The sequence below is a fragment of the Hypanus sabinus genome, chromosome 4 (genome assembly GCF_030144855.1).
Source record: "Hypanus sabinus isolate sHypSab1 chromosome 4, sHypSab1.hap1, whole genome shotgun sequence".
In the NCBI taxonomy this organism is placed as follows: domain Eukaryota; kingdom Metazoa; phylum Chordata; class Chondrichthyes; order Myliobatiformes; family Dasyatidae; genus Hypanus; species Hypanus sabinus.
The window spans coordinates 148,490,829-148,511,225 of record NC_082709.1 but is presented as its reverse complement, the minus strand read 5'-3'; the positions used below and the strand labels follow the sequence as shown (position 1 = coordinate 148,511,225).

Genomic DNA, 20,397 nt, shown 5'->3' with positions numbered 1-20,397 from the left:
TCCAAACACAGCATCGTAGTGAGGAGTCCAGTTTTTGCCAATGTCCTGCTGGAGGCGCAAGTGGGATCATTGAGCTGATAAAATTAATGCGGGGTAAGATGTTCATTTTAATGACCGATATACGGGCTGGGACTGATGCTGGCAGGTGTCTCCATCTATTAATATCTTCTTCTATTTTTTTCAAAATTAAAGAGTAATTTGTTTTAGCCGCAGATGATATGGAAGTATTAACTTTAATACCCAAGTAGAGGACCTCATTTGTAACATTAATCTGGGAAGGGAGAGACACCTGACTTTTATCTGTATAAATCAACATCAGTGCTGATTCTGACAAATTAACTTTGTATCCTGAAAGAAATCCAAATTCCTCCAGTGTTTTTAAAACATAGGGGAGAGTTTGTTGAACATTTGCCATATTAACTAGTGCGTCGTTCACATAAAGTGATATTGAGTGTGATGTTGTACCTATTGTAATAGGGGAGATCTGAGGAGAGTTTCTAATTAAATGTGCAAGCAGTTCAATGGATATAGTAAAAATTAAAGGAGACAGAGGGTCCCCTTGTCACGTGCCTCATCCTATGTCAAATAACTCTGAGAAACCTCCTCTCATGCATACCTGGGCTTAGGGATTAGCATACAGTTTTGAATCATATTCATAATTCTATTGCCAAACTTAAATTCTTTTTGAACTCTCCAAAGATATGGCCATTCAAGGCAATCAAACGCTTTTTCAGTATCTAGAAATAGCAGGCCACAGGAGGGTGGGATTTTATGTGTTGCACTCAGTATGTGTAAGAGCCGGTGAATATTATCAGATGCGAGATGTCCCCTGATAAAACCCGTTTGATCTGGTTAATTATTTTCCCAGCTATTGTCTCGAGTCTTCTGGCTAAGACTTTGGAAAATATCTTGAGGTCAGCATTTATCAAGGAGATTGGACCGTGACTGGCACACTCCAACGGGTCCTTACTGGGCTTAGGTATAACTGTGAGCAGGGCTGTGTTTAAAGCGCCATTTCCAATAGCATAATTTAACGCTTCTATCCATACTGGTCCAAGAATATCCCAAAGTGCTAGGTAAAGTTCCACAGGTATGCCATCTATACCTGGTGTACGGCCCTTATTTGTTGCTTTGACTGCTTTGAGTAGCTCATCCAGTGTAATAGGAGAGTCTAGAGATTTTGTGTCCTCTAATGACAATGTAGGGAGTTCTAAACCACTAAAAAAAACCAGAGAAGTCATTCTCAGAAAGAACTGAGTCACTTGTACACAGTTCCTTAAAGTAATTCTTGAATGTCTCATTTATTTCCTCTGTTGAAGATACCACTCCATGTTTAGCACATCTAATCGCTGGTATAGACCTTTCAGCTTCCTGTTGTTTGAGCGTTAGTGCCAAAAAATGGCACGGTCTGCTGCCTTCTGCATAATACTTATGTTTGCTTATATGGATCATATATTCTGCCCTGCTTCTTAGTAAGTCATCTAATTCTGCTTGTTTTGTTCTGAGCTCGTTTTCTTTTGTTATGGTGTATCTCCTTTTGAGATCATTCTCCAAAACCTTACATTGTTCTTCTAGGGTGGAAATCTTTTGAAGCCGGCTTTTATGTAGATGGGCACTGAACCATATTGCATTATTTTGTAAGAAACCCTTGATAGAGGCCCAAACCACTGTCACATCCGAGACACTATTTTATTTAAATTTATAAATTCCATCAGTTTTGTTCTCAGTTGTGTTAGAAATTCGTCGTTTTTTTAGAAGGGTGGAGTTAAACCTCCACCTAGTAGCCTTATTTTTGATTTTGCCATAATTAAATGTAGATATGACTGGGTTGTGATCAGATAGATTCTATTGAGTGTACCTAAGGCAGCAAACGAGAGGTTATGAGAATGTAATCTATCCGAGGGAAAGTTTTATGTCTTGTGGAGAAGAAGTTATAGTCTTTAGCAGATGGATTATGCACCCTCCACACATCAGTTAAATTTACTGTAACTCCATTAGAAAGAGGTTAAGTGCTTTGGAAGCAGATTCTTGAAAGCTTGTTATAGTTGAGGAAGATTTATCAAGGTTATTGTTTACCAAAGCATTCATGTCCGAACCAACATATAGTTGGTAGTCACTTAACTTCAGTAATTGTGAGGAAATTGAGGGAAAAAATTCAGCCTTGAATATAGTTGGGGCATATAGGCTAATAAATGCAACTTTTTTACCCTGAGTGGATGTAGAGCAAAAAGCTAGACGTCCTTCATTGTCGGAGCCAGTCCTTTCAATTGATACATTAACACTACGTTTTATTAATATCATAACTCCTTTCGTATAAGTACCATCAGCTGATGCCACAACAGGTTTATAAAAGTGGTTTTGAACCCTGGGAATGTCATTAGGTTTAAGATGTGCTTCCTGTAACAGCGCGATATCTATTTTCTTACTGCGTAAGAAATCTAGAACCTTTGAACACTTGTAGGGAGAGCTTAGTCCTCTAACATTAAATGAACCAATAGTAGGATTTTCTCATTTATCTGTGTTGTTCACCTTCCCCTGGATCTGTTATTGTAAGTTGGTGGTGGAGCCCTTGAGTTACCCCCTTCCCACCCCCCTTTCCATCACCCCTCCCATTCAACCCTTTACTTTGTAACATCTGTGAGTGTCACTTAGCAATGTCAGACACTGAATATTAACCGCCCCCCTCAAGCACCAACACATCAGAAAAATAAATCGGTTCTCATAGACAATCATATCAAAGAGACAAGAAAAAAAACCCATTAACCCATATAATTAAAACCATTCCTGCCTCAAATATAGCATTGTGGCGACCCATTTCCTGGCACATCCGAACCGGCTCACAATTAGATAGCCTACGGGGGTTTGCGAGCACAGAGCTTTGGAGCCTCTGTGCCACGGGGGACAGGTCGAGAGAGGCTTAAAAGTGAGGCTGAGGATTTCGAATAAAGTTTTTCCTTCGACTGCAGTTACCGACTCCGTGTCGTAATTTTAGCGCTGCGTGTAGCACACCGCTACAGCATAACACATAATCAGGACCCCAACAGCTCTCTGCAGGAGACTGCTGCTTTAATAGACCATCGCTTAGTGATGACGCTAGGGACGTCTTATCTGGCATCTAAGAGTGTAAACAAGTCTCCTGGAGACATAACCCAAAATGAACAAGTACAACTAAAGTTATTCAGAACAAACTGCTGTTTTTCAGCTTCCTTCTTGATGAAGTATGACATTTGGGTGTGTTGAATATCACCTTAGAAAGTAAAAGATAAAAAATATATTCTAGATGGACTTATATCACATTACTATGTTATCCTTGTACTAACAAGTTAACTGAGCCATTGCTTTAAAACTCTGACCTGCAATACTCAGAAACAAACTGACCCTATAATTATCTGAATACAAAAGAGCATTGAATGACTTTCCAATAAAAGAATAACCAGAAAACTCTACACCTAGGGTGCTAACTTGCCCGTGCCTGTTAGATTGCGCATACAGGCTGGTCCAAGCTCTTAATGCAGTTCCGTCTCCTCCTGAGGGGACTGTGGACTTTGCCCAGGGTCTTCTTCCTTATCGCCTAGCACCGATGATTTCAGGGCTTCTTTTGCTTCCTCTGCCGAGTTAAACGACATCTTCATTCCCTTGATATTCACTCTCAAAATCGCTGGATATAAGAGGAACAAGTCGATCCCCTTCTGCCGAAGCTTATCGCAAACTCCTCGTATCCCTGCCGTTCCTGCATCATTCCGGGGCTGTAGTTGGCGAAGAACTGCAGCTGGGTGCCATCAGGGAGAGTAGGTTTGGCTTTCCTCGTGCCCTCCAGGATAGCCTGCCGGTCAGTGTACCGTAGAAGCATAAAAACCATGGTCTTGAGGTGTTGTTGGAAAAGATCCTATGTGCTCTATGGATCTCCAATGGAGTGCTGTGGGAGTTCTTGAGTGCTGGAATCCAATTAGGGAGCATCTCCTGGAGGTAGCCTCTCGGATCGTTGTCCTCAGCGCCTGTCGGTAGGTTGACCAGCCGCACATTGTTTCTCCTGGATCTATCCTCCAAGTTGTTTAACTTCTTCTGTATCTTAGTCACCTCTGCGAGACAGGAGCTAATACCTTTCTCATTCTTGTGTAAGCTAACCTGAATGTTGGCTAAATTTTTTAGCACGAATGTCCTCCTTTAACGACCGGAGAATGTTGCCATTCTCTGTCATATGCTTCTGTATGGGGTCGAGAGCCTTTTCCAGCGACTCCTTTAGCACGTGGGCTCCCGTTTCTTGCAGCGATTCCATCTCCGTTGTCATTGTTTGCAAAATTAGCATAGCTATTTCCTCGGATGAATTGCTAGCTTGGTGTCGTCTGCTGGTATCTTGTTTCTTGGATGAATTTGGATCTTTTATTGAGGTCATGTCTTTACTTAGATCTTTCTACAACTCAAACTTGGAATAAGATCGTCTATGAGCCCTAAAGAACGTGAAAAGGAGGGTAATATGTCCACACTCAGCGCTGTGCTGCCATCTTGCCTCATGCCTCACCGGAAGTCCTATTTATTGTATTTTTAATTATTATTGTGTTCCTCATCTTTTGTGTGTGTGTTTTTTTTGTGCCACACAGGGTCCAGAGTAACAATTATTTCATTCTCCTTTAACACATGTACAGGAAATTACATTAACCAATCTTGGATCTTGAACATAGCTACCTCACTAATAAAAGTTAATCTAGTATTTGATGTATTTTCAGTCTGTAAATAAATTAGAAAAGATGATTAAAAAGAAAACTAGAATAATTGCAAGAGATTTCAGCTACCTGAAATTAATTGTTAGAAGCACTGGCCAAAGAGCTCGGCAGGGGAAATCAAGTTCCTACAATAGTTATAGGGCTCCTTTTCACCAGAAGACCAACACTCTTCCAACTCGTGCAATCACCCCACTAGTAACTTTATATCTTTGCTATCACAGACCTTCCTTTATATGCTTTCCTCTGTCTTCATCCTAAAGCCTTGTTTTCTAACCCTCTCCTGATGTGATGAAAGGTCTTGACTGGAATATTGATTCTATTTTCATTTCTACACAGATGTCCCTTGTCTTGATGAATATTATCAGTATTTAAAAAAAATTTTTAATGTAAGAATTCTGAATGATTCACTCTTGGATCACGCCATACAGAATGAGGAGAAAACAGAAGTAAAAGTAAGTAAACATTTCAGCAATAGCAACACACACAAAATGGCAGCATCTACAGAAAAAAGTACAGTCGACGTTTCGGGCAAAAAGCCCTTCGGCAGGACTGGAGAGGAAAAGCGGAGGAGTAGATTAAAAAAGGTGGGGGGTGTGGGGGAAAAAGAGAAACAGCAGGTAATCTCTCCCCCGTCAGGTTTCACCCTATCATGCTGTGTTTCTCTCTCCCCTACCCCCATTTTTTAAAACCTTAACTTGAATTTCCAGCATTTGCAGATTTTCTCTTGTTTGTGATTTAAGCAATAGTGACATTATAAGCTCTTTAAGATAATTATGGAGGACATAGGCAAGATAAAGACTGGAGAATACACAATGCCGAGGGGATAAGAATAGAACCAAGTCGTAAACATGTAAAATATTATTAGCAAAGAACAAGATAGCACAACAATGGGGAGTATTTAAATTAGTCCAGGAAAATATACACTGCTTGGAAAAAAACAAGAAGAAACTACATTTTAATGAAGCACCACTGATGAACAAAGATGCAAGAGGAAATAAATTAGCAGATGGAAAGAGTCAAATTATATACATGAGCAGCAGGGGAGGGCATGACAAAACATCAGGAGAGAATTTTTAAAAAATCAATTAGGATGACAAAACAACAGCAGGGATTAAATTGTCAACAGATAAAAATTCTAACAATGGAAGGTTCTCCAACATCAATAAATAAAGTTGCAATACCAATAAGACCTTTTCTTCAACAAACACAAAATGCTGGTGGAACACAGCAGGCCAGGCAGCATCTATAAGGAGAAGCACTGTCGACGTTTCAGGCCAAGTCCTGGGTCTCGGCCCGAAACGTCAACCAGAGACATGATTATGCAAATATAACCATTAGTTTAAAAAAGAGGACCTAAGTGCTAGCTCGACTAATGTGATATTTGAAAAGGGAAGTAGAGAATGTCCCGGCAACAATAGTCCTATTAGTTTAATTTCAGTGATAGGCAAAGTCATGGAATCTCTTTGGAAGAACATTGAGGTGAAAGAACGATGATGGCTGATTCTTTGCAAGCAGGATCAGGAGGGAAAACTCCGTCGCTGTAGGACTTTTCTTCCTGCATGCATCGCGCGGGTTTATAGTGAGGATCGGTGTGCGTGGACCAATTCTGCTTCTTAGGCTGGGGCACATTCCACAATGGCACAGCGAGCTGCGGTGACTGCGACGACCACAAGGCTGTAGGTCGAGTATCGGAGTTTTCCTTCTCCTAGACAGACTGCCTGGCAAGGGAAACCAGTCCAACCTACCCGGGTTTGGAATCAATAGCTGTCCTTCTCTTAGGCTGGCTGCCAACCGAGGCTCAGGAGCCCAGCCAGTTATACTGCTGGACACTCTGTCATGCCATGACATAGGTAAGAACAGGGACACCATGTGAAGGCGTTGCTATGAGCACAGTAGTGTAGGAGGGGCTATACACGAGTAACCTCCTGCATGTCAAGCTAAACAGTGGTCCTGTCGCAATGACTACACCTGGAAAGCAGAGGCTATGGAAGATGCTTCACCTTCCTTAAGTGAGCAGGAGCAGGACTTCCAGCCCAGGACTCACCTGTCAGTGCTAATGTCACAGCACAGAATTAGATTCTACCTCAATGGATTCACTGAAAATGTAGAAGAGAAGGCTAACACCATCGTTGTATGTTATCTAGATCTTCAATAGCTTCTGAAATGGTTCCAACATTGAAACTAAAAGAGTAGTGCATGTGGAATTAGGGGGATGTGAAGCAAATAGATAAACAGTAAAGGGTAGAGAAAGACAAGACAGTGAGTGTTTTGACTTTGGAGTTATCAATATAATTGTTAAGTTCAGTGATGACACAATGCTATTGAGCTAGGTCTCAAGTGAGGGGAATGCAGCAGGATATAAACCATCTTGTAAAGTAGGCATATAATTGGCACAAGTGAATTTCTACACATAGTCATAGAAAAGTACAGAGCAAAAACAGTCCTTTTGGCCCATCTAGTCCATGCTGACCCATTTAATCTGCCTAGTCGCATCGACCTGTACCTAGACCATAGCCCTCCATTGCTCTGCCACCCATATATGATTCATTTTCATTTCCTCCTGAAGGGAGATGACTGATTATTTGTGGAAGGACTAGGAGATTTTGCAATACAAATGCTCAAGTCATAATCTTGTCAAAAAGTGAACTAAGCTTATGTATTTATTTACTTCTACGGAGACATAAATAGAGAAGTTATGCTAAACACATATTGAAACTTAGATTACATTTTGCGCTCTATATGTAAGTCCAACTGGTAAATCCCCAACATTGACTAGCTGTGTCAAATGGCCCACTTCTGTGCTTTTGAATGCTAAAGGAAACATCTGTTTTTCAAATATATATAAGGATTTTGAATCTAAGAAACTAAAATTATTCTAAGAAAACTTTTGCTCATCCAAAGCATACCTTAATTTATTCCATGTTCAGCTAAAATTCAAAAGCTTTTGAAAGATGAGATTAAATAAGAGAGTTGGAGAGGAAAAACTATGGTGTTTGATGATCCTGTTGCAATGGCAAGGACAATGAAAAGAAAGGAAGAAATGCATCTGCAAAGCTCTCAGCGGCTTTACAATTTGCCAAAGTACTTCATGGACAATTAAATACTTCAATAGAACTTAATTGTATTTACAGAAAGAACTAAAGTTCTTTTAACTCGGATGTCAAATGTAGATGAAGATAGATCCAAAGCAAACATTTGCAATCGCTGGAAATCCAAACTGAAATACAAAATGTTGGAAACATTAGGTAGTCAGACATCATCTGTGGAAAGAGAAAGTTATTTTTCCCAAGTCAAAGATCCTTCACTATAACTGGGAAAGTGTGAAAACAATTCAGATGGAACTCTTTTAGATGTGGTGAGATATCTCCACAAGCAGAACCAAAAAAAGGGGGAGAATAATGAAGAAGGAAAAACTATTGGATCTGTTAAAATAGTTGCACTTGTTACCTGATGTTAGGATGTGAAGGGTTGTTTTTCCAGACTGATCACTTCCTTGAGAAACCCATTGATTCTGGGGACTTAGGATCCATTCTTCCACTTCGCAAAAGTAAACACCACTGTCACTGGCTGCTGTATTCCATATGATCAGCTTGTAGTTTTTGTTGGAAACCTTTGCACTTTGGAATTTTAACCTCTGAAAGTCTGTCTGCAAGCTGTCGTGGTACTGAAGGATGTTATTGCGATCAGCTTGCAGGAGCATCTTCAGTGAGGGCTTTAAATCATTCTCATTTTGGAAATACCACGTAACTGAAAACTGTGAATGTGCCTGTGTCTGATTGACAATATAGCATCCCAGTTCAAAAACAACACCCTCAGTGATCGACACAGTTTTGTTTTCATCAAAAACCTGTAGATTTGCATCTGCAAAACCAACAAAAGACAAAAAAAGCAGTGAAGCTTGACTTGCAGTAATAGAAACTACACTGCATGTTGGGGTTAAATTTAAGGAGAATATAAACAGACTAAGTTAAAACACAATTATCTTCAGGGTTCAACTACAAGAACAGCTTCGAAAATACTTACATAGAAAATAGAATAGTACAGCACAGGAACAGACCATTCAGCCCATGATGTCTGTGCCAAATATGATGCCAAATTAAACTAACCCCATCTGCCTACACATAGTTCATACCATTCCATTCCCTGCACATTCATATGCCTCTAAAACACTGCCATGGCATCTACTGACAACACTTCAATTGGCAACTCATCCAATTAGGAAAATTATTAACTTCTACATAAAAAGGAAATTTCTGATCACTTGGGTTTATCTTAGAAAGCCAGTTGAAAAGAACACTGCTATGATTTCCCGGGCTTTAAGTCAGAAACCTAGTACTTTCCCGACCAGTCCAGCATTAACCATGAGAATCACTAAAGATAAAGGATCATTCCTCTTGAACTTGTGTTATATTTTTCTCCTCTGAGGTCAGGAGTACAATTTTCTCCTAGTTAGAGGGACAGAAACCATGCGTAGTCTTAAAATCAGGGGCATTAGTTCAAGCCAAGAGAAATTTTATAAAAACTTGCTTACCTGGTGTATGTATTTGAACATACATTAATGCGGATGCAGCCTCCCCCACTTGATACCAAATATAGTTGGGATCCAAAAGCCATTCTGTAACATTGCAATAGTAATTCCCTTGATCGGTTACATCAGTTTTCTCTATAATTAGTTGGTAAAGATCATTTGAAGGCTTCTCAATCCGGAATTTCATCCTCTTTTCATCATTGGTATGCAACTCGCCATAGTACTGAATGATATTATTGCGATTAATGTTCAGAAGAGCTTCCTCTTTTTCTCCCCGTGACTTACTGAAGAACCAGGTAACGGAGAACTCAGAATCATTCTGCGTTCGAGCAAAAATTCTACAATCGAGTTCAGTGATGTCACTAATCCTCTTTTGTATGGTTGCAACTTCCTTCTCAAGTTGCAAGAGGCTTACTACAAAAATAGAAAATACTGTATCAATATAAATTTCTTTATATTTCTTTGCACCATTTTAGCTCATGGCAAATCACAATAAAATAAATTCATATTGTTCTAGTTGCATAGCAGAGAAGAGCAACAATAAGTTTTCAACTTATCAGGGTATAAACCTAGGGCAAAGACTAATCACGATTGGCAATAACAGAGGAGACGGGAAGCTAGTTATTCTGCTTTGCTGATGATTCAATGATAGGGACCATTCTAATCATTGCAGTTGAAATCATTAGATTATAAAGAAAGAACCAAATATGAAAAAACCTGGCAAACTGGACCTTAATGCAGATCACAGAGAGTTTTGTCATCTATTGCACTGATCTGGAATTATCAATCCTGTTCACACCATGCAACTCTGCCACAGATGGTCCCAAGCCCGACTGCCAAAGGAGGAGGGTTGGCCATGGGAGGAACAATCCCACCCCATAAAAACCCAGAGCTACATAAACATCTACAGAAGCTCTAGCGACATCCTCCCTGGAAAAGGAAGGATCGTTGAAGATGGGCTACCACTAGGCATCACTTGAAAGACTGGCCCAGAACAGAGCACTCTGCTGAGCAGTTGTCCGCAACCTGTGCGCCAGTAGGGGTGACGGGGGCTCACACTGTGCAGTATCATTATACAGTATAATCTTCAAATTCTATTTCTGTTACTTGCAATAAATAGTAAGCTAGACTATGAACATGTAAAGACTGAAAACAACCATTATCTTACCTGGGGGTTTAACCTTCACTTGCAGGATGTTTGACGTTGCACTAGCTTTCATGACCCATTGATCTGCATGGGTCCTTTGCCATAATTCTGCAGTACATAAAAACTTCCCAGCTTCCAGCTTGCTGGCTCTGGAGACACGCAACCGGACAGAATTGGATTCTGTTTTCGTTACTATCATTTTCCCTTTGAAATTCACTCCCTCCTCTCCCCACATAATCGCAGTGTCACGGTTGAAAGTAACAAGGTGGTAGCTGTCATTCGAATGAGTAGGTTGGAATTTCCAGGATATGGTGGTTGGCAGGTGACTGAGATCTAAAGGCCGAATTATACACTGAAGTTCAAATGTACCGTTATATACTGCAGTTGGTGTGCGGGTCACGGCAGTAACTTTAAAGTTGCTACCTGTAAACATTAAAAAAGATAAATCAATGGAGATGTTGAAAATGACAGACAATATAGGCCATTCAGCCCTTCTAGCCAGCACCGCCATTCACTGTGATCATGGCTGATCATACACAATCAGTACCCCGTTCCTGCCCTCTCCCCATATCCACTGACCCCGCTATCTATAAGAGCTCTATCTAACTCTCTCTTGAATGCATCCAGAGATTTGGCCTCCACTGCCTTCTGGTGCAGAGCATTCCACATATCCACCACTCTCTGGGTGAAAAAGTTTTTCCGCATCTCTGTTCTAAATGGCCTACCCCTTATTCTTAAACTGTGGCCTCTAGTTCTGGACTCACCCATCAGCGGGAACATACTTCCTCCCTCCATTGTGTCCAATCCCTTAATAATCTTATATGTTTCAATCAGATCCCCTCTCATCCTTCTAAATTCCAGTGTATACAAGCCCAGTCGCTCCAATCTTTCAACATATGACAGTCCTGCCATTCTGGGAATTAACCTTGTGAACCTACGCTGCACTCCCTCAATAGCAAGAATGTCCTTCCTCAAATTTAGAGACCAAAACTGCACACAATACTCCAGGTGGGGTCTCACCAGGGCCCTGTACAGCTGCAGAAGGACCTCTTTACCCCTATATTCAATTCCTCTTGTTATAAAAGCCAGCATTAGTGAAAACACGTAGTGAATCCTGAACTGAATTGGTCCAAAATAAAGCAGGTGTTTCCAAAGTGGACAATAACTGTTTAAGATACCATGACATTGGTTTCCTTGGTTCAGAACTTGCTGAAGCAGCAAGCCATTGTACCTGGCCAGTGAGGAGAGGTCCCACTACCTCTGCCAGGAAAACATGACAATGCCCCTGGTGCTCAGCTAATGCTGGGAACTCAACAAATGCCATGACTGAAGCTTTGAGAACAACCCTTCCAAAAAAAAACACTGAAGAGATTTTGACTGTGGCAACAATCTGCCTAGCGTATTCAGTGGGTTGTGCCCCAGTGGGGGGAGGGAGCTTGCAGGGAACCAATTGTTTAATCCAATGAATTCTGCGATTTCACCCCAACAAACTTTCACTTCCTTAACTGAGAAATTACCTGATAAAATACACATAAAGCCTAATAAGGATTTTTTTCCGTGTTAAAAAGGGAATCGTTCATTTTCTACCAATAATCAATTATTTAATCTGATTCCCCAAAGCTAGAGAAATTCTTATTTTTCAATGTACCATGGTCTGCCTCAGTCACCTACAAGACTTACCCAATTAAAAAAAAACATTCTAGGCCCAGCTGAAAGCCCAGCAATTCATTTTGTTATAATCAACTATCATAGATATGTGATATGGAATTGCTTACTCAGAGATTTAATAGTCACTGCCTTATCACTGCTTTCGTACTCTCCAATTAAACGCCAGTTTTGGTCAGACTTTATTTCCCACTCCGTAACTTTGCAAGAATACAGTCCTTCATCCGAAGTGCGTGCATTATAAATTCCCAAAGTGAAAACATCCGATTTCACTCTTGCCATCCTGATATCACCATGAATGAGGCGCTCACGATAGGGCTCAGCTGCAACTTGAACACCATTCCTGTTCATTTCGATTATGTCATTCTTTACGTTCTGTTTGTTTTTGAACTGCCAAACAATAGAGAGCTGGCCATGGCCAGCTGCTTCTGAATGAATATTGCAGGTAAACTGAAGAAAGCCACCTTCCAAAATATCAATGGCATTACTGGTGATCATCACATTAAGATTGGCTTCTGTGAAGTAACAGAAGACGCTGTTAATGTTTGCAGTACTTCAGACAATGATAGAGTAAAACAAATTCCAAGATTTTATTGAAAATTATAACATAAAGATCAAAATATTACTTACTTTACCACTGATACATCTTCCAACATCCTACTTATAATAAAACATATACATTTCTGTCTCTCTTACTGTTACTCAGATATTGAATAACAGTTCAATAAATAGGTGAAAGAGGAATAAGAACAACAGTAAAGAAGACATCAGGTATCTCTCCCATTGTTGAATTATGAGCATTTCACTGTCTACCAGAGAACGCAAGATGTTGTTATACTGTACATTACAACTTTGAAGTTCTAAAGATTACCAAAAGTGTAACTTTATTTCCACAGTCTGCATTAAAGCCTGGTAGCACTGAGTAGATGTTGGTCTCTCCCTGTTGGACCCCTTTACATTTGCATAATAGTTGTCACAACCCCTGTCGCGACAAGCCGCTGGTTTATTAAAGGAGAGCAGCAGCAATTTATCTTTAGTAGTTTGTACTTCTCAAAGTGAGAGAAAGTAAAAATTATTTTATACATGTCCACCAATCTCTCATGGTCCCAGAATGCAATCAAGAAAGCCCATCAACTGCCTCTGTTTTCTGAGGAGGCTGAAGAGAGCTGGACTGTGCACATCAATAATCATGACCTTCTACAGGTGTACAGTAGAGAGCATCCTAGCATGCTGCATCACAGTATGGCATGGAAACCGTACTGCAGTGGACAGGAAGGCTCTAGTCGAGTAATCAAAACCGTCACCAGCCTACCCACCAAAGGACATATATGCAGAAGGGTGCCAGAAAAGGGCCAGTAATGTCATGAAGGATTCCATGCACCCTGCTTAAGGACTATTTATCCACTCCCATCAGGGAGAAGGCAATGTAGCATCCACGCTAAGAACAGCAGACAGAAAAACAATTACTTTCCCATGCAGTAAGGCTGATCAGCACCTCCACCCACTAACCCAGCCCACCGCACTCCCACCACCACTATTTCATCATTTCCTGTCAGAGTCCCCTCATGTGCAGACACTGCTGTACCCGTGTCTCTTTATGGACATACAATTAATCTATATATAAGCTATTAATTTCTATTAATTATGTTTTTGTTACTGTTTTCTTTCTCTTATTGTGTTTTTTGTGCTGCATCAAATCCAGTCATTTCATTCTCCTTTACATTTGTGTCATGGTAAATACATTAAGAAAACTTCAAATGCTATCAAACACTCCCAAATGAGCTTTGAGTGAATTAAGTCTAATTTTAAGGCTTTTTTCAGTAGACCCTTATCTCTAACCTTGTCAAATCATCAGCTGTGATAACCCAAGGACATTGAGCAATTTTTCATTTTGCCTCATTGGGCAAGATAGATGCATAACCCATTGCTTGTATATGGTCATTGACTGGAGATCTTATTAGGATCAAAATGTGTTTTTTCCTATACTGTATCCTAATTACTACAAAAATAAAAAAAAGAGATGTTAATTTTCATGCTTCGTACCTGGCCGTTGAACAGTGATTTCAATCTCTTCCGTCTTGTTGGAAGAGAATGCTCCTGTTGCAGCTGCCTCGCTCTCCTCCACCAGGCAGTGATATTTCCCACCGTCATCCACTTGAACCTGATAAAGTTTCAGAATGTATTCCCCTTCAGTTTTCTTTCTGACAGCTACCGTTCCAGAATTTTCTCTCGTTCCATATTCTCCATGAAAAGTCAGAACTGCATTTGGTCCAATACGAACTATCTCATTATTGTTGAAGAACCAGGTCACTGAGAAGAAACGCTGTGCAATATTCTGAGCTTCAACTGTACAGGCTATCTCCAGTGAGCCTCCTACATTAATATTGGCATTGGCAGCCTTAATCTGAGCAATAAACTCTTTACCTGCAAGGAAATTAAACGAATGCGGGTTAGTATATTGAATGTGGCCAAAAGTAAACTGAGTAAATTTGCCATAACTTTAGTTTAATGGAAGACTAACATTTCACTGCCAAATCTGAGTATGGTGAAAATGGGTCCAAATGTAACCAACGCAAATATTCAGAGTCATGGCTTATGGTGTTCCATGGACCAGAAAGAACAGGACTATTTGTAGCCCACGATGTGCAAAAGGGTCAGATACAGGCCCTTTTGGCGCATCATCTCCATGCCAGCTATCAAGCACTGACAATAATAATCCCATTTACCTGCACTCCTTGAAGCATTCTGGTTTGGTTTTAGTAGAAGGAATAATGGAGACTATTGAGGTATATAAAACTTTACTGGGTCCACAGGGACCCTTCTTAGCTCATACAGATGCCTCTTTATAAATAAGTTCTGTTGCATTTCAGTCACTTGAAGTCCACAGATAAATTCAAATTAATCCATTACTCATCATTGTTTGACTAGAAATAGTGAGGTAATATAAGCAGCATATTTTAATCATAGAGGGGGAGAACAGAACTTGGAGACAGATTTAGGGATCAAAAAGGCAAGGAAGGAATGGGTGCAAATTTTAAACATTACAATTTTCTGTCATCTCTCCCATCAAAATTTAAAGACCATCAGCAGCTCAATATTGGCAGCTATCCAATCTGAGTTAACAAGTGCGTATATAAAGCTTACTTTTGAAAGGCATAGCCTGGAGCTTAAACGTTATAGTACTTTAAAAATTCAGCATACTCCTTCTGGTTAAACTAGAAAGTACCATTGAAGATGAAACTGATCACAGCAGCAGCTGAAGTCTGCTGAGGTTTAATAGCAGTGAATCACACTCCATTAATATAATACTTGTGTTTCATCAAAGGTCATTGTTTCTAACTTCAACAGAAAATCTACATCCAAGACCACTTCCTCTATAATTAACCTGTCTGATGTATTGTTGCTCCTTATGATCTTCAGCCACTCCCATTATTAGTCAGAGTCACTGCAAGCTGGTCGCTGGTTGCTATCCAAAGGAGCAATTCAGCCACAAGCAGGGAACAATAGGAAACGTTTAGAATGTAGTTAAATAAATAAATATAAAAATATAGTTAATGATGTCAACACAGTCTTCAACGTAACTGCTCATGGCTGCTTTTGCTGGTCTCCAGAATGACATCCAATAGAAATAACATATCTACATTCTTATTTATGACCTGCTTTGTTGTAATTTAGCAAAAGATCAAAGGGGAAAGCTTTGATTGAACTGATAAGTGTGGCTGCCTGTCCAGGTGACCAATTCATATTTTCAAATAACAAATTTCTGATTCATGTTATTTGAAAAAAGAACATTTGTTGGAAAAAGCTGATGGAGATTTGGTGTAAGAACTGCAGGACAGGTTCAGTATAAATAATCAGGTACTAATGAGGTTAGTAAAACTATGCACCAAGACTCTCTTCTGTAAATCCTCAAAGATATCCAAGGATTGGTGAAGCATCATATCATATATAATCCAAGGGTCTGATCTGAAAAACACTCTATGAGTGCGTTTCTTGAGTTGCTAACCACTTCATAATGGACTACCATTATGAATCAGTATGCAAGGCTGTACATAATTGATCCCTGATGCCTTTAGCTCTGTTCAAATATTATAGTCGAACAGCCAGAGGGTTTCCTTTTATTTCCAGAATCCAGCTTTGTGGGTAGGTAGGAAACAATAAAGTAAGACCAGTTTCCTCTTGGGTAGCTACAAATTCAATAGGAATCGCTTTTGAGATGAACATCCTCTCCAAAAAAAAACATAAAAGGGAGAAACATCAAGTGGAGGGTCTTGGAAGAAATAGAACAAATAAGAAGGAATGAGAGAAATTAGGAGATAGTAGTTGGGGGGAGGCGGGTTCAGGGGTGGTAGTGCAGGGGGGAGATCCAATTCTTGGTGCAGGAAGGTTAGGAAGCTCAAACAGGGTTTATAAATGTTGTACCAACCTCCAGATGCAATTTAAGCTGGTGTAGCTTAAATCTGGACCTTAAATCCTGCAGCCAAACCTGACCTCTTGCCCTGTAGTGAGTGCGGTCCCCATTAGAGGGATCAGCGGTGCTGGTATCTCACCAGAATCTACTAATAACCCTATTGCTAGATTTATAAGAAACATAATTGCTTTCCTTATATGGCCTGAGCTTGAACTGCTCACAGATTTTCATCCTGGTGTCAAAATTTTCTTCCAGTGATGAATTTTGAAGTTAATAACTGAAAATGAACTGAGACCTGGTAGTCATAAAGTCTTTCACAGTATGATTTTACCATGCTGAGATCATATTGGAACATCATCATGTACCGCAAAGAGCTTAACCACACATCTATCACTTCACAAAACTGTTGTTGTAAAAGGAAATTATCCTTACCCATGCTTTTAACATTCACTGTGGTACTTTTGGTTTGTACTTCAGTCAGTTCCTGCCAGGACTTGTCTGGGTCTTGGATCCACTCTGTAGTGTGGCAGTAAAACTGCCCCTGCTCAGACTTCTGTAGCTTGTGGATAGTGAGCCTGTACGAAGTGGCCCCGACCTTGTCCAGTTGTACATCTCCCAGTGCCCATCTTTGCTTATATAGTTCTCCAGCACTTAGAATTAAATCTCTTGTCAGAGAGATAACTCTGATATTCTGACCATCTTTTTGTAGGTACCATGTGACAGACACATGTGTGTGGACCGTTGTTTCTTTAGATACTTCACAGACCAGTTCCAGAGGATCACCTTCTACTTTATTTATAACTTCAGGTACCAATGTTGCACTGAGCGTGTCTGGGATAACTATAAAAATTCACATTTTAGCATTGTTTGCAGACTCCACACAGAGAAGACAAAGTTCACATACAATAATTCAACAGTTCCACAATCTTCTCTCTCTCACTTAGAGGCATTGATAAACCAGCCAGTTTTTCCATTTTGTAACATCCTAAATTGAGACATGAATCCTACCCTTGGAATTCTGAGGATTCAGAATGTGTGCGAGTGGGGAGATGATGGGAAAGTGTGTGTGGCAAAAGTTCAACTATGGTTGAATATTATACCAATGCTGTTGAGCTAACTTTTCCACTAATGCCATTCAGGAAGAAAAACCAGCTCACACCAATTTTCTTGACCTGAAGCAGATCCACTGAACTACTAATAAATGTTTCAGGAAACCTATGGCAACGTACTCAGGATTCTGATAATGCTTTTAACTGCAAACAATTTCTTACAATTCCCATTAAATTCAGGCACACAGCATTTGGTGTGGCCATTTCAGACAACTTCCACTCCAACCTGGGAACAAGGAAACCAAAAGACCTCAGCAACAAAGAAATCGCTGGAGGAACTAAGCAAGTCAAGCGGCTTCTGGGTGCCTGTGGGTGGGGAGGGAGAATAGACAGCTGATATTGTAAGTCAAGGCTCTGCATCTGGACTGAAAGAGGGGAGATAGTCAGTATGAAGAGGTGGAGCAAGAGCTGGCAAGTGATAGGTGGTATCAGATAAGGAAGGATGATAGGTAGATGGAGAAGGAAAGAGTGGAAATAATGCCTGAGGCTGGGAAAGAGTTAACCAGAGGCAGGAAAGGGCTTCAGATGACGGAATCTAGTGAGAAAGGAAGGTGCAGCAGGGAGTCAAACTAGGTAGGTGTGGTGTTCATATAGGAATAGTGAGGGGAAGGGGACCCTGTGGGAGGAGTGTGTGAGTGACAGGTAGATAGAGTTGGTGATAGAAAGGAAAGTAACAGGGTGATTTGGAGACTGGGTGTAAAAAGAACTGGATAGATCCAGAGAAGAGAGATAATGAATGTGGCGGTGGGGGAGGAATGTTTACCAGAATTTGGCAACTTCAACGTTCATGCCATTTGGATATAGACTACCAGACAGAATATGCATGAGGGTTAGGGCGGTGGGCAAGCAGCGGTCAGTAAGTCTCCTAACCAGTTAGAAAATAGAAGTGAAGGATGAAGATTGCAGAATATCTACCAACAATTTTATAGATCAAGATTTCCCAACCTTTTTTAAATTCCATAGACCCCTAGTATTAACCGAGGGGGTTCATGGACCCCAGGCTGGAAACCCCGATACAGAAAATATAGCAGTTCTAAAATAGGGACTGATGCCAAAGAACTGGTGAATTGCAAGCACTATTACTCTGTTCCTAAACAAAAAGAATCAATGCATTAGAAGCTGACCAGCCTAATGTTAGTGGTGGATAAACTTCAAGATGTTGGAAGCAATTGGGTTAAAAATAAAATCCAGAATGGATTCTTAACAGAAGATTGCACTTGACTTCAAATCTTTGGACAAAAGTGTGGTACGGATAGTGTGGCTGACCTTGTGTAAATGGAGTTTCTAAAAGCATTTATTAAAGTCTCACAAATAAGATTTAAAGGGAAGCAGTTACATGGATATAAAATTGAGTAAGCTGTAAAAAAAAACAGAAAGTAGAAGTCAAATGCTGCTTTTCAGAATGGAGGGTCATAGGTCTTTGCTCTCCCAGCATTCATAGTTGGAACCATTGTTTCATTGGTATGTATAATCACCTGGCCTTGGGTTTAACTAATATAAATAAAAACTAGAATTTTGCAGTTATACTCCATATCAATAACACAAAACATTTGATCAAGGATGAGGATAGGGACAAACTGGTGAAATAGGCAGGGACAACACCCAGAATCCAGAAAAAAGAAAATAAAAATGATGAACTGCCTCTTCATGAAGTGCATATTGGTGGGGAAACATTACAGAAGTGTCATCGATGACTGACATTATTGATGTGGCCCCAAGTCAGCATGAAACATTTAGTCAGTACATGGAGGACCACAGTCAGTATTTCAAAATGTAGAGCATGCCCAACCCTAACACTGATCATTTTTCAGACTTACAAAATAAAATGGGATGGTGCTTGTAGATCACAAGCAAGAGAAAATCTGCAGATGCTGGAAATCCAAGCAACACACACAGAATGCTGGAGGAACTCAGCAGGCCAGGCAGCATCTATGGAAAAGAGTAAACAGTCAACGCTTCAGGCCGAGACCCTTCATCAGGACTGGAGAAAAAAAGATGAAGAGACAGAGTTAGAAGGTGGGGGGGGGGGGGAGGAGAGGAAGAAATACAAGGTAGTAGGCGATAGGTGAAACTGGGAGAGGGGATGGCTGAAGTAAAGAGCTGGGAAGTCAAATGGTGAAAGAGCTAAAGGGCTGGAGAAAAGGGAATCTGATAAAAGAGGACTGAAGGCCACGGAAGAAAGGGAAGGGGAGGAGCACCAGAGGGAGGTGATGGTAAGGAGATAGGAATAGGAATGGAGACTAGGGAATGATAAAGGGGGGGGGGCATTACTGGAAGTTCCAGAAATCAATGTTCACGCCATCAGGTTGGAGGCTGTACAGACGGATTATAACATGTTGCTCCTCAAACCTGAGTGTGGCCTGATCATGGCAGTAGAGGAGGCCATGGACTGACATTTCAGAATGGGAATAAGAAATGGAATTAAAATGGGCGGCCACTGGGAAATCTTGCTTTTTCTGGTGGACACAGTGTACTGCTTGGTGAAGCGGTCTCCCAGTCTACGTCAGGGATCACTGATATACAGGAGGCCACACTGGGAGAACTGGATACAGTGGATGACCCCAACAGACTCACAGGTGAAGTGTTGCCTCACCCGGGACGCTGAATGGTAGCAAGCGAGGTCATGTATGGACAGGTGTAGCTCTTGTTCCACTTGCAAGGATAAGTGCCAGGAGGGAGATCAGTGGGGAGGGATGAGTGGATGAGGGAGTCACGTAGGGAGTGATCACAGTGGAAAGCAGAAGGGAGGGGAATGGTGAAGGAAAGATGCCATTATAGTGGGATCTCATTAGAGATGGCGGATGTTATGGAGAATT

The 20,397-nt window shown here is 40.7% G+C and overlaps 1 protein-coding gene across 1 annotated transcript in view; it reads right to left on the bottom strand.

Moving 5' to 3' along the window:
- LOC132393305 (immunoglobulin superfamily member 3-like) overlaps nucleotides 1-20,397 on the bottom strand; it is a 57,773-nt gene that overhangs the window by 7,580 nt on the left and 29,796 nt on the right. Inside the window, exons 3-8 of the mRNA XM_059968355.1 lie at nucleotides 16,905-17,312; nucleotides 14,105-14,485; nucleotides 12,172-12,576; nucleotides 10,418-10,819; nucleotides 9,253-9,663; nucleotides 8,169-8,582 (exon numbers count right to left, since the gene is read on the bottom strand). Of these exons, the coding sequence (XP_059824338.1) occupies nucleotides 8,169-8,582; nucleotides 9,253-9,663; nucleotides 10,418-10,819; nucleotides 12,172-12,576; nucleotides 14,105-14,485; nucleotides 16,905-17,312 (2,421 nt within the window). The remainder of the gene's footprint in view (nucleotides 1-8,168; nucleotides 8,583-9,252; nucleotides 9,664-10,417; nucleotides 10,820-12,171; nucleotides 12,577-14,104; nucleotides 14,486-16,904; nucleotides 17,313-20,397) is intronic.